At 46.6% G+C, this 21,065-nt stretch overlaps 10 protein-coding genes across 10 annotated transcripts; 5 read left to right on the top strand and 5 right to left on the bottom strand.

The window, feature by feature from the left end:
- Window positions 1–145: 145 nt before the first annotated feature.
- On the top strand, window positions 146–1,785 carry TRV_02495 (uncharacterized protein; the record flags this gene model as incomplete). The annotated part of the gene is made up of 2 exons (XM_003023347.1): window positions 146–216; window positions 279–1,785. 2 exons carry the CDS (start codon window positions 146–148, stop codon window positions 1,783–1,785), a joined length of 1,578 nt encoding a protein of 525 aa, XP_003023393.1.
- Window positions 1,786–2,559: 774 nt separating this feature from the next.
- On the bottom strand, window positions 2,560–3,570 carry TRV_02494 (uncharacterized protein; the record flags this gene model as incomplete). The annotated part of the gene is made up of 1 exon (XM_003023346.1): window positions 2,560–3,570. One exon carries the CDS (start codon window positions 3,568–3,570, stop codon window positions 2,560–2,562), a length of 1,011 nt encoding a protein of 336 aa, XP_003023392.1.
- Window positions 3,571–4,160: 590 nt separating this feature from the next.
- Window positions 4,161–5,946, bottom strand: TRV_02493 (uncharacterized protein; the record flags this gene model as incomplete). The annotated part of the gene is made up of 2 exons (XM_003023345.1): window positions 4,161–5,706; window positions 5,801–5,946. 2 exons carry the CDS (start codon window positions 5,944–5,946, stop codon window positions 4,161–4,163), a joined length of 1,692 nt encoding a protein of 563 aa, XP_003023391.1.
- Window positions 5,947–6,733: 787 nt separating this feature from the next.
- TRV_02492 (uncharacterized protein) lies at window positions 6,734–8,340 on the bottom strand (the record flags this gene model as incomplete). Its single annotated transcript, XM_003023344.1, has 7 exons — window positions 6,734–6,912; window positions 6,970–7,197; window positions 7,255–7,380; window positions 7,436–7,460; window positions 7,518–7,808; window positions 7,860–7,989; window positions 8,036–8,340. The coding sequence occupies 7 exons, from the start codon at window positions 8,338–8,340 to the stop codon at window positions 6,734–6,736; spliced, it is 1,284 nt and encodes a 427-aa protein (XP_003023390.1).
- A 512-nt stretch (window positions 8,341–8,852) lies between these two features.
- On the top strand, window positions 8,853–10,283 carry TRV_02491 (uncharacterized protein; the record flags this gene model as incomplete). Its single annotated transcript, XM_003023343.1, has 3 exons — window positions 8,853–9,405; window positions 9,472–9,589; window positions 9,644–10,283. 3 exons carry the CDS (start codon window positions 8,853–8,855, stop codon window positions 10,281–10,283), a joined length of 1,311 nt encoding a protein of 436 aa, XP_003023389.1.
- A 134-nt stretch (window positions 10,284–10,417) lies between these two features.
- TRV_02490 (uncharacterized protein) lies at window positions 10,418–11,316 on the bottom strand (the record flags this gene model as incomplete). Its single annotated transcript, XM_003023342.1, has 2 exons — window positions 10,418–11,137; window positions 11,197–11,316. 2 exons carry the CDS (start codon window positions 11,314–11,316, stop codon window positions 10,418–10,420), a joined length of 840 nt encoding a protein of 279 aa, XP_003023388.1.
- A 1,385-nt stretch (window positions 11,317–12,701) lies between these two features.
- On the top strand, window positions 12,702–13,899 carry TRV_02489 (uncharacterized protein; the record flags this gene model as incomplete). Its single annotated transcript, XM_003023341.1, has 4 exons — window positions 12,702–12,740; window positions 12,793–13,238; window positions 13,437–13,675; window positions 13,808–13,899. 4 exons carry the CDS (start codon window positions 12,702–12,704, stop codon window positions 13,897–13,899), a joined length of 816 nt encoding a protein of 271 aa, XP_003023387.1.
- Window positions 13,900–13,960: 61 nt separating this feature from the next.
- Window positions 13,961–16,257, bottom strand: TRV_02488 (uncharacterized protein; the record flags this gene model as incomplete). Its single annotated transcript, XM_003023340.1, has 2 exons — window positions 13,961–15,099; window positions 15,246–16,257. 2 exons carry the CDS (start codon window positions 16,255–16,257, stop codon window positions 13,961–13,963), a joined length of 2,151 nt encoding a protein of 716 aa, XP_003023386.1.
- A 731-nt stretch (window positions 16,258–16,988) lies between these two features.
- On the top strand, window positions 16,989–18,711 carry TRV_02487 (uncharacterized protein; the record flags this gene model as incomplete). Its single annotated transcript, XM_003023339.1, has 3 exons — window positions 16,989–17,784; window positions 17,849–18,415; window positions 18,473–18,711. The coding sequence occupies 3 exons, from the start codon at window positions 16,989–16,991 to the stop codon at window positions 18,709–18,711; spliced, it is 1,602 nt and encodes a 533-aa protein (XP_003023385.1).
- A 427-nt stretch (window positions 18,712–19,138) lies between these two features.
- On the top strand, window positions 19,139–21,018 carry TRV_02486 (uncharacterized protein; the record flags this gene model as incomplete). The annotated part of the gene is made up of 4 exons (XM_003023338.1): window positions 19,139–19,288; window positions 19,450–19,509; window positions 19,560–20,024; window positions 20,083–21,018. 4 exons carry the CDS (start codon window positions 19,139–19,141, stop codon window positions 21,016–21,018), a joined length of 1,611 nt encoding a protein of 536 aa, XP_003023384.1.
- Between the last annotated feature and the right edge of the window lie 47 nt (window positions 21,019–21,065).

Raw genomic sequence — 21,065 nt, 5'->3', positions numbered from 1 at the left:
TTATTTTTCGTCGAATTGTTTTATTAATTCGACTTTTGTTGCTCCCGAATCGACGCTTCTTCTTTTCTTCTTATATCCAGCTTTTTCTTTGGTTCTATTCTTCTTCTCTAAGCATTCAGGATATTTATTGTGTACAGCTGTCACCATGTCGATGGACCTGGATGCCCCGGTGTCTATGCAACCGGTCGAGTTTCATCCTCAACAGCAAGCTGCAACGTTCGTCTCCCCCACCCATGAAATAAATTTCTTATCGCTGATAAGGGCTTTTTTTTTTACAGGATCCTCTGCTGCAACTGCGGCGCCCCTATAGATGGAACAACTGCCGCTGGCGCACTATGTGAAGACTGCGTTAAACTTACGATCGACATTTCAGAAGGCGTTCAGCGTGAAGCAACCCTGCATTGCTGCAAAGATTGTGAGCGCTGGCTGCAACCTCCGGCCCAGTGGATTAGCGCAGCCCTAGAATCTCGCGAGCTACTTGCGCTGTGCCTGCGAAAGCTCAGGGGTCTTGCGAAGGTCCGCATCATAGATGCTGGATTTATTTGGACTGAACCACACTCGAAACGACTTAAGGTGAAAATTACCATTCAACAGGAAGCATTCCAAGGCACAATACTACAGCAAGCGTTCGAAGTCGAATACGTCGTTGCTTCCCAGCAATGCCCCGAATGTGCCAAATCATACACCGTCAATACATGGCGAGCATCTGTCCAAGTCAGGCAAAAAGTTCCTCATAAGCGCACTTTTCTCTACCTCGAACAGCTCATCCTTAAGCATGGAGCTCACAAGGATACGATAAATATAAAGGAAGTGAAGGACGGATTGGACTTCTACTTTTCCGCTAGGAATCATGCCGAAAAGATGGTTGATTTTTTGGCATCCGTTGCTCCGATAAGAGTGAGGAAGTCGCAGCAATTGATTTCTATGGATGTCCATACCTCTTCAAAGTCCTATAAGATTACATTCTCTGCCGAACTAATACCAATATGCAAGGACGATCTTGTTGCACTGCCTATAAAGCTTGCTCGATCTCTTGGGAATATATCCCCACTCACTCTTTGCTACAGAGTTGGCACATCTATCAACGTGCTCGACCCTGCAACACTTCAGACAGCGGATATTCCTTCTGCCATTTACTGGAGGTCCCCGTTTGCAAACCTGGCGGATATCCAAGAGCTCGTCGAGTATGTTGTCATGGATATAGAAGCAATTGGCCAATCCAGCGGCCGGTACCACCTTGCCGAAGCAACTGTCGCTAGATCTTCTGATTTGGGAGTGAATGACACAACTTACTTTGCTCGAACACATCTGGGCGGTATTCTCCATCCTGGAGATACCGTCATGGGCTACCACCTGACTGGAACCAACTTTAACAACGCCAATTTCGAAGAGATAGAAGCCAGCCATACATACGGCTCCACAATTCCTGATGTTATATTAGTCAAGAAGCATTATCCAAGGAAGAGGAAGAACAAGAAGCGCAACTGGCGCCTCAAGCGCTTGGATAGAGAAGAGGAAGATGAACGACCTTCGAAGAAACAGAACAACAACAACAGACTGGAAGATGACTTTGAAATGTTCTCGCGCGATGTTGAAGAGGATGCTGAGCTACGCAGCACATTGGCATTATATAAAGCAAAACATAACCAGAAACCGAAGAACGTGGAAGCCGATGCTATGGAAATGGTAGAAGAAGAGGAGGAGGAGGAAGATGATGATGAGGTTCCTGAGATCAATGTGGACGAACTATTAGAAGATTTCGAAGAGCTGCACGTAGATGAGTAAGGGAAAGGTACATCAGCATGATTTCATACAAAAAGGGAATATAGCATGGGCGCACCACGACGAATTAATGACTGACCAGCTCATGCACTGTTTACTTCTTTTTATTCTATAATATTCCTTGCCCGCTCTCATGCTCACAGTGGGCATGTGGTCGAAGATTCTATGGGCTGGTATTTTTCTCCTTCTTAAGAGCACATAGCGGCGTTGGGTTATTGTTACATGTGATTTAACAAAAAGAATAAAATTTCGTTTAGGCAACATTGCCTGCTAACAACATGAAATATACATTGCCGTACACTTCTTGCGGGATTCCTGTCCGTGTGTATAACTTTCAACATCGGGACAGACTCAAGAACCCGGAGAAGCAGATGCAACTGGAATGCAAATATAGAATTCGCATACTAGGCAACCCTTCTTCACTTCCTATAATCGTATACAATGCTATGTATATCAAGTGCTGGCGAAGGACAGGTAGGAGGGTTTGATATCAAAAAGCCAGCAGGAAATTCATCTTTGCACGCAGTTTACAGGAGCATATTTCATCTTAGAGAGAAGCGTCCTTCGGGTATCACAAGCGGACCAGACAATACGATCCTGTACACTAGGCCACCGTTCGCTACTGAGATTGTATTGCTGCGTAGGTCGTCCAATTCGAGATTCTATTGGACTTGGGCAAAATATCACCGATAGGCCGCAGGGAGATGCTTTGATAGAGGTGGCCTTAGAAAAGGCGCTGTTCCTAAGAGCAGATTATAGTCGTATCAACGCTTGTGATTAGAAGATTTTCGACAAGACCCTCTGCGTATCCGGGTCAACCTTCTTTGAGCTGCCAGAAGCACCAGCAGAACCACCACTGTTCCCTCTGACCTCATTTTGTCTGAAAACCCTCCTAATCTCCATCTTCTTATCCGCTGGCTCTTCATTACCACCTGCTTGTTGCTCCCTAGCCTCTCTTTTCTTTTTTATACCCTCCACCATCTTCCCTTGTTCCAGTCCCTGCAAGAACGACTTCTCTTCCTTCCTGGCCTTGGTATCCTCAATACGTCTTCTCGCCTCTGCTTCTCGCTTCTCTCTCTGCACTTGTTCCATGAGATCTGTCCATTTGAAGCCTCGTAAATATTTCATATTCCAAACGTCATCATGGTACCAGCCACCCTTTTTACCGCCGACAATTGAAGCGTTAAGGGTCTCCGCGCATATCTTTGCAGTTTTCTTTGATTCGAATTCGACCCATCCGTCAGTGTACATCCGCCGCTTATTCCGACTTGCTTTTATGGCAGCTCTGGAAGCGCTGGTTGGAGGGACATATGGCGATAAGAAGATCTTCGTGACAGGGCCAAAACCGCGTGCCACCAACATGGATTTTAGGGCAGACGGCTTTAAATACGGCGGCAAGGAGGACATATAGATGACACCTGTTTTATTTTTTCGGCTCTTCTTGGTCGCTTTACTTGAAGGTGTAAGTTTTTGGGTAGCGGATTCGCCTGGAGTCGCTGGGTCGGCTGAAACTCGACTCGATGTCTCTCCGTTTTTACTAGGTTGAGTTATATCGTCAATGGCAGATTCAAGATCCAGTATACCAGATTCATCCTGGTTATCACCGCCGTCGGATTCATCGTCTGAAAGCCTTCGACGTTTGGATTGTAGATCTGTGCTCTTGGGCTGCTTGCGTTTGTTCGTTCCCTTCCCCTTCAATTCCTCGAAGTCCTCAGAGTTGTAGCCGGCCTCGCTTCCTTCATCATCGGATCCTATGTCTAAGAAGTCGGCGCGCCTCTTTTCCGCCATGGTTGCTGTCCTGTCTGGTGCTGGGTTAAAAAGTGGTTGTGTTCAAGTTGTAAAAGATTTTTATCTTATTTTATTTTTATTTTTTTTTTTGGCTTCGGGAGTTCGATCTTGAATTTCTCAGCCAATCAGGTTCGGCATTCTGCTTGTCACCAACGTCATAAATATCAGTACCGCCAGGACCGCGAGGATATAGCTGTTTCATGGTTATATCTGTGCAGATTTCTGGATACAGAGGAGTTGAGCTAATTCATCTTAAATAGTCTTAACTCTCCAATACATTTTCAGGCATCTAATTCTTGGTATCGCGCAGGTAGTATTCACAGTCGAGAATTGAGACTTGGAGACGTAGGAAGCCCCGAGTCAATGGAAGGCGAAGCTACTAATCACGGTTTGCAGGGAGAAGACGCTGGTATAATTATGCTGCTTAGTTACTTAGCTATAGTAATGAATAAAATTACTAAAATAAGCTGTATTTAAAGCAAATAGATAGGCTGCTGTGTCACAGGAACGGAAAAGTTGGTATCAAAAAGGAGAGGACATAAACGAAAGCAGTAGTAAAGCAATTGAAGTAATTGAAAATTACTCGTTCATTAAATATGGGCGTCAGAGGAAACTATGTACGGCTTTGCGCCTTTACCAAATATCAAATGTGGTTTATTCTCCGCCAGGTCGAGAATGGTTTGCGCGAAGACGCTGTTTGCCCACGCAAACCAGCTGCGTGTGTATTTGGCGATACGATTCACGTCCACACTCTCGTGGACTAGACCTAGAAGACACGAATCACGTACCATATTGATGGACTCCATAACTTCAGCATCGGAGTTTGCAGTCCGAGCACGTACGAGTACGGACATCGGCCAGGCATTCTGTAGACCAACTGCCACCAAGACGGTTAGAAGTGAAGTTGGGAAAAGATAACATGGAAAATATAACTTACTATGTGGTCCACCAATACCATGGAACGCTGATCCAGTAAGGTAGTAAGGGTTGCCAGTTTTCGAGAGAATCATTTTTCGGGTATTTTTATAGATCTCGTCATTTTGATCGACGAACCCAAGCAGCGGCAGGGCTAGTAATGAAGGGAGATTGGCATCATCCATGAGAATGTTTGATCCGTAGCCATCAACCTCAAAAGCAAACACTTGACCCCAGACTTTATGTGTTACCACTGCATGGTTGTAGATACCCTCCCGGATCTGTTCAGAGTATCGCTTGAGTTTTTGAATCAGGTCTTTATCTCCTCCGACTTTAGATAGAGTGTCCGCTGTTCTTTTTAGTTCAACAGACATCATTGCATTAGCCGGTATGAAGAATCCTAGGATGGAGGTATCATCACTTGGTCGAAAAGCACTGCGAACAAGCCCAGTACCGTTTCCTAGCGGGTTGCCAACGCCCATCAGGCTCAAGGTCTCCGTACCAGCATTGGTATGTCGCTGAAAGGTATACTCATTGCGCCGATATTGCCCGTTCTCATTGAAAGTAGACTGGCTCTGCTCGTCCAATACTCGTAGAACAGTGTTTAGAGCTTCATACCACCTGGGCGTCAAGAAATCCTTTGACTTGGTCTCCTCATAGAATTGGTTTCCGAGAGAGAGGAAGTTAGCAATAGAGTCAAGCTCATATTTGCACTCAAAAACGACGCTTGGCTCATATGCAGGGTGAACCTGGTCCATCTGCCCATTGTTTGTTGGAGGTAAATTACTTGGGGGAGGAGGTTGGAAGGCATTGCAGTATGGCGACTGGATAACAAATTCGGCCTGCGTATTTATAGCTCCCAGTATCAAGTTCTTTATTTTAGGGTCTCCGTTCGCCAATTTCTGGTATTGCGCCAGCTGGTTCGTTGAATCCCGAAGCCACTCAGCGTTTATATCACCAGTGACGATAAACGACTGGGGGCCTTCCCATACGCCGCCTGCTCGCTTTGTCTTCGAACTTCGCTTTTTCTTTTCTGTGCCATCGACATGCCATCGAACAGTTGTGTCAAGTGTGTTAGGGAACGCATTTTCAAATATCCGAGCGAGATCTTTGTCGACCATGCGTGAGGTGATGTCCTTTATCACCTTCTCAACCAAGGGAGAGGAGAACGTCCGGCATTCTGGTATAGGTCGCTGATATGATAGCTTGAGAGGGCCCTCGCTGTACGGAGGACTAAATAAATGCAATAGTTAGCGACACTTGATGTCTGCGACACTTGATGTCTATCCACTGGTTCACTCGGAGGTAAACGTACTGTTTCGTCTGCGAGTATGCGACATAATCTGGACAAGCTTCCATTATATCCTGCTTGCGCGCATGCAGGCTAGTAGCCCAGCTGTCCGCAGCCGATACTTCGCGATAGGCGAGCGCCCCAAGGACGGCAATTTCAAGAAACCTCATCACTGCCAGCAACTAACTATTAACCAGTTGGTGCGGATTCGTGTTGAAATGCTCGATGTACTGCGAGACAAGAGGTTCAGGGGGCAGAGATGTAGAACGGCGACAGTTTTTCGACTTGGCCCTGGGTGTGCTATTTATCATCCTCGCACAGAACCGCTCCATCCCGGTCCTGCTCCCAGCGCGCGCACAGCTCTTGTAGTCCCAGAGGATACCTGGAACTGAGTAGGAAGTGGTGGAGCTGGCGTGGAGAAGTAGCCAGGGGCTTCCTCGCTTTTGATCTTTGCTTTTTCCGCTGCTTTGCCGTGTCTCTTCTTTTTCTGCCTGTGATAGCAAAGCGACCATACGGGGCCAAACTGTCGGCTCTTATGATGTAGCCGTTATAGCCCTTCATTTACTGATGCACCGACGAGGCCAGGCCCTGCGCTTTGTCTACTTGATGCAAGTTTGTATGTGCGACCAGGCTGGTTGCGTTGTCTTGTGATCTCCAATATTCTTTTTTGATCAAAGATCTGCAGGCTCGAAGGAGTTGATGAGATCAGTATTCCGCCCCCCCAGCCGAGTTACAGTGGTGGAGTAGATGCAATATGGTTGCTTTGGTTATCCCTGTTCCTGTATGCTCTGTACGAGATGACAGGTGTTTGGTCACAAGGAGGTTGATGTTAACGTGCCCGACGGGTCGCCGGTTTGAGTGCTCTATAGTAAGCTCTATAGTAGAGAAATAAAAGAGGATTAAGAAAGTTTGTTTCCCTTCCTTTCGTACATGCAGAGTAACATCCCATGAAGCAGGCTATTTCTTACCGAAGAACGACATGATACTACCCTGACTGGATTTGGCACCACCCTTTGCCGATTTTGCAGATGAAGATGGCAGCGGTTTTCTTTTCTGGGGTTCGGGCTCGTCTTCCGAAAAGGATTCCCATACTGGTTCCTCCTTGGTGACTGCGGGGGAAACAGTAATCTTGTCAGCTAGTTTAATAATTGAAAGTGGGCAGCGGAAGGACCTTAACCTGGATATGAACTTACCTAGGTACCCTTCTGCATCCCTTGACACCTTTTTTTTCATTACCTGCCGTCTGCCCCTTCGCCGTTGACCCGTTGGCCGTGTCTCTGACACACTAGACTCTGGTTCAAGCTCGGGCTCCTGCTTCTTCTGTGGGAGAGCTGGGGTTGATTCCAGGGAAGCTTGGTCACTTTCTTCAGGCGCTTGCTCTTCCTCGGGCGGCGATTCTGGTGCATCTGGCATATCCTCATCTTCGATCATGTTAGTATCACAGTATTCGATGGCAAGGAAATATTAGTAATATTTACCTTCCATCATCTTTCGTAGGCGTTCTTCTCGATCTCTTCTCGATTCTTGTTCTTTATTGGTAGTCTTTTTCCCAGTATCCAGGAAAAGGTCCTCTCTTTCCTCCTCAGACTCATCATCTAGCATATCTATACAAGAAATTAGCAAAGATCAAATTGCTTGACCGGTTATGGTGTTGCATACTATTCTGAGACTCGTTTGGTGTCGACTTTTAAACAGTTAGCGGTCAATGCCAATTCCCTAAGGGACTAAGGAGTTTGCTTACATCTGCATCGTCATCCTTCGCCTGTTGCTTTGGCCTTGATTTGGCGAAAGCTTTGAATATACTTGAAGAGTCACGTTTGTGTGTAGGCTTGCCTTGAGACGATTTGGTTGTTGACTGCGAGCTTCCCAGTGCCCGAAAAGGAGTTGAAGATGGTTCTGGCTTCTTATCCGTAGACTGGGTCATGGATTTCTTACCGGGAGGCTCTTGTTCTGCCTTTTTGACCACAGTTTTCTGTATTGGGTTCTCTTCTTTAATGGGCGTCGGCATAGACGCTGGTGTTCCCGATCGTCTCTAAAGTAAAATTGAGCATGGGGTTTACATCGTTGGAAAAAGTGTACATACCTTAACATTCTTGTTCTGTATCATCCCATACTTTTCATTGTGCTGAAAGACATCGTCCCCAGGAGAAGTAGATGATATCTGTCCAATGTCTGCCAACACATTCAAGTCTGGCAGTGAAGTCGGCTGTACGCTGTATACAAAAATGGATAAAACCTTCTGGAAACGGGACTTTGCACCTGTAAAAGATGTTAGCATAATCCGGTTCCAATCCAGACTCAAAAGACTTGCCCTCCAATTCTTCTTCCGGAACGAGTAATACAGAAGTAATAGCAGGTCCAGCCACAGTTTCTGTCGTCTCGGGTTGAGCTGGCTGACTGCCCACGACGGGACTGCTCTGCATCACCTCATCTTCGCCATCTTTCAAATGATTCCTACTCAAAGGCAATGGTTTGGTGTGACCAGAAATTCCGGTCAACAGATAAGTGGCATGGACAGACTTTGGTTTCTTCTCATTTTCAGAGCGATGAAACTCATATAGCATTCTGTAGCAGCATCTTAGCCTATGAACAAACATCTCAGGGCCCTCACAAACATACCGCTTGGCCTGGTTGCTGTGGACTCTCTGCGCTCTACTGAGAGCTTTATATGTGACCTAGATATCCGCCGGTCAATGACACTGCAAGCTCGATATATGCATGAAACCTCTCCTACGTACAAATTCCTCGTCATTGAACACCTTCCCAGCCAGAAACTGTTTGTAGCTTGTCCCCATCCTTTTGCTGGCACTCCGTCTTCTTCTACTCTCTGCCTCCTTGACGTCGTCGTTGTTTTGCTGTAGTTGAGAAAACGCGTGAGAAAAACCAATTTACGCGTATCAGTCAGCGTAACTAGGTCTTGGCGCTCGCCTCGGGGTGTTTTCTTCGTTCAGCCTCAAGTTGGCGACGCCATCGGTTTTTTCATTCTATAGCAGCCAGCTTACTCCGTATTGACTGTTTTATTTGATCGCTTTGGACAGACAAGAGAGAGGATAGAAGGACCCAGCCGCGCCTCTCCATGGATCGCAATTTCGATATACCTGATTCCACCGACTGGACAGCCACACCACTCCCAGATGTTGCTCACTTCGAATCCGCCTTACGATGTCAGATATGCAAGGACTTCTTCGACAACCCGGTCATCACCTCCTGTTGCCATACCTTTTGCTCTCTGTGTATACGGCGGTGTCTGAGCTCTGAAGGAAAATGCCCTGTCTGCCGCAGCAATGACCAGGAGCTTAAGCTACGCCGAAATTGGGCTGTTGGGAGTCTCGTCGAGTCATTCAAGACAGCAAGGCCGTCAATGCTTGCGTTTGTGAGGAATAATCCGATACATACAACGCTAGTATCTAGACCAGGGTCAGAGGATGCAGTGGAAAGCCCGGCGACGAAGAGGAGAAAGATTGACCATATCGGTGGAGATAGTGCTACGGGCCTGGAGACTAGTAGGAGAACGAGGTCACAAGGTAGGAGGTTAGAAAACAACGCAAAGTCGGAGTACGAGCCGGTGATTATACCAGATAGTGCAGATGAAGAAGACGGAGAAAAGGAAGATGAAGAGTATCAGCCAGGTATGAGCTTGCGTTTAATCTGATGTTTTGTCTTCTTCTAAGACAGAAATTAACCCTCACGTTTAGATGACGGACTCGTGGCTTGCCCCGTCTGCATGAGAAGAATGAAGAATGAAGCAGTGTTTTCTCATTTAGATAACTGCACCGGCACGCCAGAAAAAGAAAGCGGTTCCAAGTCTAATGGGTACGTGTTCCTGTTTCGTACCCTACTCTAACCATTATTAACCCTGTCATCTAGGACTATTGGGTTCCAAGGGCTGAGAAGCTCCCCAAGCACTCCTAAGACATTCACTCGTCTTCCAACAATAAATTACTCCATTTTCAAAGAAAACACTCTGCGCAAAAAGCTCAAGGAACTTGGTATTCCAGATTGGGGTCCGAAGCCCATCTTACAAAAACGGCACACAGAATGGATGAATTTATGGAATGCAAATTGTGATTCTATATATCCTAAATCAAAGCGAGATCTTCTCCGGGATCTCGATGTTTGGGAAAGGACCCAGGGTGGACTGGCAACCTCACAAGCTTCGTCGAGAGTCAATTCTGCGATAATGAAGAAAGACTTTGATGTGACTGCTTGGTCGCAGTCGCATGATGAAGACTATAGAAAACTCATAGCAGAGGCGCGCAGTATGAGGGCTAAACGTGTAGCGGTATCTAATGGGAATGCAGAAGGCCAACCAAATGAAGAAGAGGTCAATGAAGGGTCACTGTCAGCGCCAGCGCCAACACCGATGGCAGCGGTTACGACACCGTCTCACGAGCCAGTTCTGGAACAGCCGAGCGAGGCGAAGGAGACCAGAGGCGAGCAAGACCATCCTGAGATAGAGCCTGATAGCACAGACAAATCGATGCAGGTTGCTGTAGTGGCACCATAGTTGCAGTTGTCTCATCAAGCTGGAATTGTCAATTTGCTTGGCCGTCGTCGTCTCGGGGTATATTACAGTGGTTTTAAGCACGCACGTATACCTTGTAGACCATCTCCTCTCGGAAGGGAGAGCGATAAAGAAGTCTACTCTATCGTTTCTGCTAGAGCTTTGGTGCTCTGTTTCGCTCTTGCTGTTGGGTGGTCGCCAATTGCCATCTGCGACAATTTGTCAATGCTCTCTTCTAAATCATCATCAGTGGCGCGAGCGGCAGGAGTTTTTATTACCCCTTGGTTCTTTTCTAGCTCCGCTAGACGTTTCCGAGTTTCTTCTGCATCCTTCTCCTCTCCTGCTTCACGCTCCTGGTCCTCCAGCTCTTTCAGTTCATCGTCTAATTCAGTCTCATCGATGACCGGTCCAGCCTCGTTTATAACACCTCCGAGCTCATCCACATTATCCATTTCCTTTCTTAGTTCTTCAACAATATCCTCAACCTTGTCCACACCTCCAAGTTGGGAGTTAAGCTGCCGGAGAACTCCAGTGCTTGCTTGCATAACCCGCACTATATCTACTTGGCTAGCAGCCTGCTCCACTTTAGAGTATACCTCTTCAAGCTGCCATAGGGTATCGGTGCGCTGTTGAAGGTTGCGCTCTGCGAGCTTCCTGAGCCGAAGTGAGGATAGGGCCAGGATCCTATTTTTGTTTGCGAGCGCTTTCTGCGCATTGCCAGTGAGCTCTTTTATTTTCTCACTCAAGGTGGACACCTGCAACGTTAGTCGTGCAATTGTTGCCTTGAGGGAGGCAATTGATGCATCTTCCTCAGTGATGCGATCCGTGGTATCACTCGCATCCCTAAATTTCACTGTCTATAGACTTATTAGCAGGTTTGAACATTGGATATAACAAGGCCACGTTCAGTGCCTACCTTTCCGTCGTATAGTATAATATTCCTATCTCTCGAAAGAAACGTAAGTAGTACATTAAAATCCGTCGTAGATAGCAACGTCTCTTCTCCAAATATATGAGCGAACTGTAACATGAACATTTCTTTAGAGTATATGCGGTCAACACTTGAGTTATGATGACCAACAACCCCCTTTATAAGCCTGCCTGCTGCTTGCTAGCAGAATAAAATCAGTGTTAATACAGTTTATTTCATATGGGAAGATAAGTACCTTGACATTATCTACAAGTACCAACTCGCTCGTCTGAAGCGTTCCGGTACCAGCTAAACTATCGATATCCGAGCCTGTAACCAGCCCACGAGCTTGTTTCATACCCCACATGACCACTTGTGATAGACTTGGAGGACTAGGTAACCGTAACCAGCCACTCCTGAAGGGACTTGTCTGACTGTTCAGAAACGTATCGAGCAGCATCATATGCCCACTGCGTAATGCTTCATCCTACTAGCTATCAGTATTTACCAGCGCGTCCAGTTTTTAAAACCTCGTCATGAACTCGAAACACTCACTATCACACACTGTAGGGATAGCGGCCTTCCCCACTCTCTTGTTTCCAGGTCTGCCATGAGAGCATTGCTAGTTCGTAGGACAAGTAAGTTGTTTCTGTGTGATAGGCTATCCTTCCGAGAATCCGACTTCGGGGCAGAGCTGGAGGATAGAGAAGAAACATGACCGGCTAAAGCAGCATTTGCCAGAGCACGCTGCCACGCCGTTACATTGCTATTATATCCATCGGGATTTGTCTGTTTCTGACGAGAGAAGTCGGAGTATAACGACGGTAGACGAGCCCTTTACGTAGATAAGGAAACCAGGAGTTAGCTTGATAAGAGATGGACTCCACGCGAGGAAATGGTGGCGAATACCTGCGGAAGGCGTCTTCGTGGTCAAGGATGTATGACAGGAGCTCACTCATTGCGACTTCACTGCAGTATGAGTGAAAAGGGCCAGAGGCAATGCTGCCAAAACATATCCTTCGACTAAAGCAAGAAGACCGGGAGCTGCTGTGGAGTTTCAATGTTGACGTTTGGCGTTTGAGATTCAAGTACCGCGCTTATGCATCGGTTCTTGGCGAACTTAGTTGTTGATCGCGCTTAACTTGTTAGTTGCCAACAGGTCTAAAATTAGCACCCAGGATTGGCCCCCCTACCTTATATACTTAAGTCCTCTATTCTAGCTATTATGTCTGTAGCATCATGTTTACTCCATATTGGCTATCATGTGCTGTCTTTTTAAGATACTAAGGCGTTAAAGGATGCGCCAACGATGAGAAATATATACCTATGACGTCATGTCAATATGGGAATATAGCACTGCGACGGCGACCTACCACTTGAAGATCGAATGTAATGGCGGACTGATACACGTTTATATACCTGATACAATGCCGGTAACTACAAGAAGTCAAGCACGGGGATGTGGTGAACTTTACGGCAATATAGATGACCGAATATCTACTTATGCTACAATGTATCCTGTTTTCTGCACCACGAACATCCCTCCAAAGGTATGGCTAAATGCCGAGTGATGTTTGTACTATTTCACTAATCCTATTTTAGGTGCTCGATTGGTTCATTGACGAGGCATACAGAGGGATACTGCTATCGGAAGAGGACAGCGATCCTCCAGGCGCCCCATGCATCCTACAAACAACTGACCTGAGTTCAATCACTCACGGTTCTCGCAAGCCTATGTCTGATTTCGAGTCTCCGTTCTTGAACTATACAGACAATGAGATTCGGGACTGGATGGAACATCATCCGTGCCCGGGATTCGCAGAAGCTACGTTTACCATCGTTGACCAGCTAACCATCGATGAGGGTACATGTCGCGTTGGATACTGCAACAGTTTCCCCGATCCACAGCCTGACACTCGAATGTTCACTACGATCCCTTACAATGATTTATCGGTCAGGGTTACGATTGAGTTGGGAGAAATATCTTGGTGTGAGATAGTTGAGGAGACGGAAGGAACATTTACGCGCAATGATCCTGCCGCGGCTAAGTAATTAAGCTAAATTGAGGAGTGACACTATCAGTGCCTATGTCACAAAATTGCTATCATCTCATGTAATATTAGGTGGGCATCAAGTACTAATATTTGAGACTTTTATATCCCCACAAAAGAATAAAACCACTCTTTAAAGGTGTTTGACCAAGACCTTGCAATGGTAGAACATATCTACGCGCTCATAGACCCCAGGAGAGCGCCTGAGACGGCAGAGAACATCCGTGAGTACGTTAGACAGCATGGGCCAGCAGGAATGACGACAACTGCAGGACAGTTAAACCCTCGAAAAATAACAAAATTGAGGCGGAACGAGGCGTTTGCTTCCCATCCGCCTGTACGGGGTATGGCAAGAGATGAGGAACCGCCCGCAGGCTTCAGAAAGAAGGGAGATCCTTTTGTCCTCAGAATCACGTCTGTTGAAGAAAGCAATTGTAAGTGTAATAAACCATCTTTCTTCTAATGTCTAATAACGTTTCACCTAGACCAAATGACCCTATTAGGACGCGCCGAAAGGGCCGCGAAAAGGAGGGAAAGAGACACATTGATCACACATGGGATATTAGGGGAATCGTTGGAAGATATACCACGGATGGGTAGTCCGGCGATGGCTGCAAAACTGAGGCACAGAAACAAGAAGAAGAAGGAAGGCGTTTAAATGAGTTAAGCAAGGTATGGAGTATCAATTGCCGAGTAATAGAGAGCGTTGGTGGTCTATTTCATTCAAATTCATCATCTTCAGGCTCCTCATCCTCCCTTCTTAGAATCTTGGCTGACTGGGTATTTTCTAACGGGCCAACAGACCCCAGAATGGATCGCCGGTGGCGTCGGAAAGTAGGCATCTCATTCATGTCTTCGGTAGCATCAAGCTGCTCTTCGGAAACCTCCTCCTCCTCTCCCTCTAGTCCTTGAGCTTCGAGGCACCCCATCTTCACAGACAGCCTTAGCTCCTCTACATAAGCTCGTAGATCAGGAAAGGCAAACAACCCCTCTTCCAATATAGGTCCATAGTACCTCTCGGCTTCCTCAAGGCAGCTAGATGCAAAGGCAGGTTTACCAATTGCTAGCCAGTAGTCAGCAGCCAGAAGTGACCACATACCGGCCTTCCGTCGTCGGGTTCCCCATTTGGTACCTTCTGTTGCAACCTTTGCGGCAAAACATGCAGAAGTCCGTTCGGAGACGAGAATTCGACCAATTGGACCGACGAGGTTCATGTTGAGGACTTTCATATTCCACTTGGCGGCATTTTCAGCTGCAGAGCCGCCGCGGGATTTCAAGAGCTCTGCTCCAAGTATGATAGTGCGTAAGGTATTTTGGCCATCTGAACATCGAGTTAGGTATGAGTAACAGGCAATATCTAACAGTTGGTCAACGGTGTCGATTTTAGATTTATTGGTTGAGGTAAGGGGATTAAGTAGCATGCTTATAGCACACATCTCATGGGTTCCGGCGTGGTATCTCCAAGCTTTATCGTTCCCAAAGTCGCTTCTTAGAAGGTCATATGTTGATGAAGCAAGCTTAAAGTCACGAAGCATAAAAGAATAATCTGCCATCTTCCGTAATAATGCTTCGGGGGAATCCGGCTTATAATAACCCTGGTAAGGGTCGTAGTTGCTTCCACTACCACCACCTCCAAAAGCGCCAGAGGACTTTGAACTCGAACCAAAGCCGGTCCAGCGTTTGGATATGGACATGAAGCGCCCGCTCAAGCCTCTTCTCCTGGAAGCGACTTGTTCATTCCACATGGCCACACGGTTCTCCATGTGAGGAATAACAGACTGCGCAACCAATTCCCGGATAAAGGATATAATGGCCGTAACATCGGACTCGAATATATGAGGGGATTCCCAGCCCACGTCTAATAGGGGCTCTGTGAATATAAAAAATGCGTTAGATTAGCCACGGTCAATTGTATACTATTATAGGGAGCATGTATACCTTGCTCTTTAGCTTCTATCAACTCCTCTCGCGAACTTTGCCACTCGCAAGTTGGAAATGGCATACCGTCGTCATCTGTCACAACGCATTGATTACTTCGAAGCCGTAACATGTGACAGTGTAGACCAAAATGTCGTTTCATCTGATCGAATAAGGCTGTTGATTGAGTGATGTCGTCTCTATCCTCATCATGAACGAGGACATAATACCGGAGGTATTCTGGGTGAATCCAGGGCCGGGGGCCTTGCTCTCCATGGCTCGTACTGGCATAAAGCTGACGTAGTGCTTCTAACGGGGACGGTGTACTAGAACTAATAGCTATAACACATGCCACAGGGTGAAGAAAGGTTTCATGAGGAGTAGGAGCGTCTGCGGACAATAGCCGTCTTAAGAATAGCCTATATAAAGGTGATGACAACGTCACGCCCTTGGGAGTGGGCTGTCCTGCGAATATCACATCACTGGCCGCTCGATTAGAGGGTTCGAGATGAGTTTCCAGGACCTTTTCAATCTGTGTCAAAGGGGGTATCTTGTCTATGTCTTCAGCTCCTGCGGCCGAGGGCTGCCGGCTACCATTTGAGTGCACAAATCTCACCCCGTAGTCATCCCAGCTCCGGCTAGAACCCACTCCGTCTCGAATGATAACCTTGCCGGTAATTTTCTCGCCAAACGGCCTCAGGAGCTCGCAGAAACCACCCTTTAGCCCCTTTCTTCGCACGAGTTCGTTCGTCTCTTGCGAAGCGTAAACGCTGATAGCCGGTGAGAAGGCCCGGATTATTGTCGACCGTATATCATCTGCAGTATCGATCTGATGTCTGGCGGGTGAGAGGGTTGAAGATCTAGAAAGCCGCTGGGAGGAGCGAGAAAGCCGTCGATCAGGCGAGCTGGCTCGGGATGAGGGCGCAGACTGTAGCTCGGAGGCCAGGGAGTTGGGCAAGGCGCTCTCAGAGAGAGACGTCAGTGCCGATTGCTGTGTATTCTGCAGCCGCTCAGCGTACCTGGACTTGGTGGGAAGAGGTGATGCCGGCGAGAAGGAGGGCGGCGGTTTGATCGGGGGAGCATCCTCGGGGGTTGTCATGGACAACTCGGTCTGACTGACGGAGTTTGGAGTATGCGTGTGGCAGATTGGCTGCTTTTCGTGAACATGTAGCCTATGGTCTTCGCTGTATGGGAGAGCGCCTTTCGGAGTATTCTTCAAGTCGTTGTGAGATCCAACGTCGAGGCTGAGAGTGTGGATGTTGGTGTTGACGTGACGTTGACGTTGACGTTGACGATCTTGTTCGCAAGCAAATCTGCCCAAGACATGAAAACGAAATAAACTGATTAGTTTATGACTTCATCAAACCGAACAACATCTCTACCAACTATCCACTGCGGCATTCTACGAGATAAACGTGCGCCTTTGCCAATTTTTGTCCGTTATTTTCAGCCGAGAGCGCGGTTTAGGTGCGAATTCCCTGTTTCCTCTCTCCGATAAATAGTTAGTTAGATAATTGTTACTGACTCACACCTAGGTAGATAGATACAAGCACATCGATCACTCCAATCCCAGCAGAAAACATATAGACATATATACCTGTGGACGTTTAATCGATGCGCCTGTTTCTCAGGCCACTGGAAACTCTTTGTCGACGAACTCTTCGTGCGCGCCAACTGCCTAAACTGAAGCCTACTCGCTCTCTAGTGAACTCGAATCGCTTCAACCACACACAACAAGCAGCTGTTTTGCCTATGAGTGGTCTTTCTGGTGAAGTTGACAGACCGAACAAACGCAGGCGCATAGTAAAGTCAGGTGTATCTGAAAGCATAATGACACGGGGAGCTGGAGTGAAAGTGCCAGAGGTGCAGCTAAGCTCGGAGGAAGCACTCTTGCGAACGCTGCTGTTGGACACAGTGGAGTATATTCGGCGTAAGAATAATGATGACCCCAAGGGCTCTGGGCTCATCCTCCGGTTTACTGGAGGTTGGGTACGTGACAAAGTACTAGGCGTGGACAGTCAGGATATTGACGTCGGGATCAGCACTATGACGGGCTATGAGTTTGGCCTGGCGCTGAAGGAATACCTTGATATCCCAGAGAATCTTGAAAGATATAAGGCTCACTATCCGGAGCATGCCCTCAAAGGAGTTATTGGCGGACTACATAAGATCGCCGCGAACCCGGAGAAATCAAAACATCTCGAGACAACTACAATTCGTGTCTTTGGATTTGACGTGGACTTGGTTAACCTGAGGAAAGAAACTTATACAGACACCAGCCGGAACCCACAAGTCGAATTTGGAACTGCAGAAGAAGACGCCCTTCGTCGTGATGCTACTGTCAATGCGTTATTTTACAACTTACACACCGGTGAAGTAGAAGATTTCACCGGCATGGGGCTGTCTGATATGGAAGCGAAACTGATTCGCACACCGCTGGCGCCCTATCAAACCTTCAAAGATGACCCATTAAGAGTTCTAAGGTTAATCCGCTTTGCCAGCAGACTCGGCTATACTATTGATCCTAATACTGAAGAGTCGATGTGCGATGATGATATCAAGCATTCCCTCAGGCTTAAAATAAGTCAGGAAAGAATTGGTATTGAAATAGAAAAGATGCTCCGCGGTATGTTTTCTAGAACTACAGTAAGACTTGAATCGAAAAGAATATACTGACAGAGCTCTTCTAGGCCCTGATCCCCTGGGCGCATTGATGATTATAAACCGGCTGGGCCTATATGACACTATCTTTTCAGATCACCTGAGCGCGACTGATGTCGATACGTCTTCTTGGCCAGTCGCATATACTCTGTTGAATAGTATCCTAGACGAAACGGATTATCCCGAGGTGTCCCTTGAGCTTCGGAAGTCGGTAAAAAGCTTCCTTATCCGTGATAAAGACGAAAAGTACCGGTCCTGGATGATTGTTGCACTGTCTCCTTGGGCGATGGTTGATGTTAAACAGCCCCTAACTGAAGAAGAGGCTAGAAAAATGGCCCCCCGCCCGACAAGGGTTGCTCGGGATGGCCTTAGGTGCGAAAAGAAATTGACAACCTTGTTAAGCGTAGCAGTCACCCGCTACGGGCTAATATCAGATGTCAAAACAGCGTATGTTAACGGGATGTCTGATACTACCTCTCTATCTGACGATCGATGGAAACTTGCAAAACTTCTCCGAAGTCTAGGAGCGGATTGGAGGCTTTGTTTTATTCAGGCAATACTGCTAGATGTTATGCAAGGGAAAGCTGCCCAAGCCGGTGAGTTTTAAAACCTCCTCGCTTCTCCATCAAATTATACTAACCCCGCATGGATAGTTTTGAATGACTACCTTGAGGTCCTGAAATTTTTAGAGCAGGAGAATCTCCTCGAAGTAACCAACCTTAAGCCTCTTGTTAATGGACGTGATATGATTAAAGCCTTAAACTCGAAAGCAGGAGCATGGCTGACAACCGCTCTGGAAATTGCCATGGAATGGCAAATTCGGAATCCAGACCGGACAGATGCAGAGGGCGCAATAGAAGAAGCTATACGCAGGAAAGACGAGTATCAATAGGCTTCAGGCGTGTTTGCAACTAGCGTAGACGAATGGAGTATTTCAACAGTGGCATCACTATCGCCACACTTTCGATTTCCGTATTCATTCAGTGGAAAACCCATCAATCTTGACCTGCAGGCTCTCTTAGAGTGTCAAATCTCCTATATCAAGTATATAGCTGCATATCTTTGCTAAACATTGCTAGCTTTCGAACAAGTGTAGACAAGAAGTTGTTAGTATCCGTAGACTCACTTAGCTAGTTAAAGTAACTCGTTAGTTGAGGCTGGACCACCACCATCAATTTCTTTTCTTAGCGCCGCTTGTTTTTCTCGTTTTACCTACAAATATCTTCAAGACTTCAACCACCCACTATATACAGGGCCAAATGCACCTACGTAGCTCCCTGTGGATTTTTATGGCGATTGTCTTATAAGTTGACTCAAGTATGGATAAATGTCGTGAAACGGCTCGAAAATTCGTCAAACAGGCCACAAGCAATAGTAGCCTGGACATCTATACCCAAGCTGTGACGACATGCAACGTTGACCTCGAAGGTCTCTGGTCTGATATCAGTGAACACAAAGGTGACAATAATGTGAGTATTTGCATCCTTCCCTTCACGAATATGGGCTAATAAGTAGTAGGTGTTAGAAAATTTGCTCGTCGCAGAAGCTTGCCTTCGCGACAGGAACGCTGAAAAAACGAAAGATGGCCGAAATTCAAATGCTGCAAGTTCACTACTATATTGGATACTAGCTACCCTTCCTCCAAGAGAAGAGCTTGCATCTGCTTGGAGTGAATTTCAACTTGCGGATGGTTAGCTCTACCCCCCACTCGCCTCGTGGAAATCCTGATTCTAACCGCAGGAAGAGGAACAAAAAAATACTATAATATCGAAATACCGAGAAGATCGGCTTAAAGCAACCATTGGACTGCGGGTTATAGCCCTTATAGCACCCGTTTTTCTAATGAATGAAGCTATGCATGTTGAAGATATCCTCTCAAACCTTGCTATGTTCAGTTCATCCAGTGACCCTTGGACAACAGTGGAAGGTGCCCAACTGGCGACCGACCTTCTCCAAAGATATGAAATTAAACTTCGGGAAGAAGGAAAATTTGGGACTATTATTGAAGGAATGCTTCGCAGAAAGGTGAAACCAGCGTTTTCTAAGACGAAGACTCCAGCAATAACTTCCGCAGGACGCAAGGATATGCATCCAATTCCCAAACCAAGTTTTGACCCCACGTTGTTTGATACAGGAACCAAACCGTGGAAGTTTAAAGAAGGGTATATTGTATCAGTTCTTAATTGGATTGTACGACAGTATCAGGTATGTGACGCTTGTACCAAATCAATAATCCAGTATCTAAACTAAGGCATGAATATAGAACACAGATCATAGTATGATCGAACAGCACTTTCCATTGCTTATACCCGCAATTCTATCCTTTATTGACGATGAAAATATCGCCTACAAAGCTGCTGGCTGTTACTTGATCGAGGTCGCTCTTCGCCCACTTGAACAGGCCGGATCTGATATCTTACGTCGAACCAACCTCGACTCTGTATTTCAAGATGCGTTGTCTCACTGTCTCTTATCTATCCCTACGATAACGCCAGAAAAAGAATCTGTATATCTCTTAAGCTTTGCATATCCAGCTATATTCACTGTTATCCGGACGCGATTCTCTGCTGTTACCAAATACCAAGGATATTCTGACAAACCATTGAGCACGAAATCCAAGGCTGATCTTGAGAAGGATTCCCAATTACGGATTGAATCACTTTCGAGGCTTGTGCGCCACCACATTATATCTTCGTACCTTCATACCAGCAGCCCGAGACCAACTGAAGACACATCTATTTCTTCATACCCGCACCCATCACTTTCCACACTTTTGCTGAAGCAGCTGGCCGAAGCAGTGACCAGCCTTGAAATTGAGGCTGCAAAGTACTTACAGGACATTGTTCCTTTACTCTCCTCAACTCTCACAAATCCTTTCGGTTTAGCATATGTACCATTGCTTATCGCAGCTAGCCAATGCTATCAGTCAGTTATTTTGAATTGCTGGCCACGCTTATCAAGATGGAGAGGGGATATTTTGGCTGGAATATGCGCATGCTGGCTTCGGCTGTGTGATGAGAAGGAGGACGGTGTATCCTCAAATGACGAACAGCCGGATGACAGAGGACATCTTCGGTCCATTTTAAAAAGATTGGTAATACTTTTGAAAGCCATTGAGTTCGACAAAGTGTTTGACTTCGAAGCCGAGCTTAAGGAATTGGTAGATGCCGATGATAGACTAGAAACCTTACTAAGATAGGATCGTTTTAACTATCGTCTGTTCCATAAACAAGTACTTCTGTGTCT

Source organism: Trichophyton verrucosum (genome assembly GCF_000151505.1).
Source record: "Trichophyton verrucosum HKI 0517 chromosome Unknown contig00217_1.f1.exp, whole genome shotgun sequence".
NCBI classification, from domain to species: domain Eukaryota; kingdom Fungi; phylum Ascomycota; class Eurotiomycetes; order Onygenales; family Arthrodermataceae; genus Trichophyton; species Trichophyton verrucosum.
Note: the sequence above shows the minus strand (reverse complement) of the source record. Positions and strands in the feature narration are given on the sequence as shown.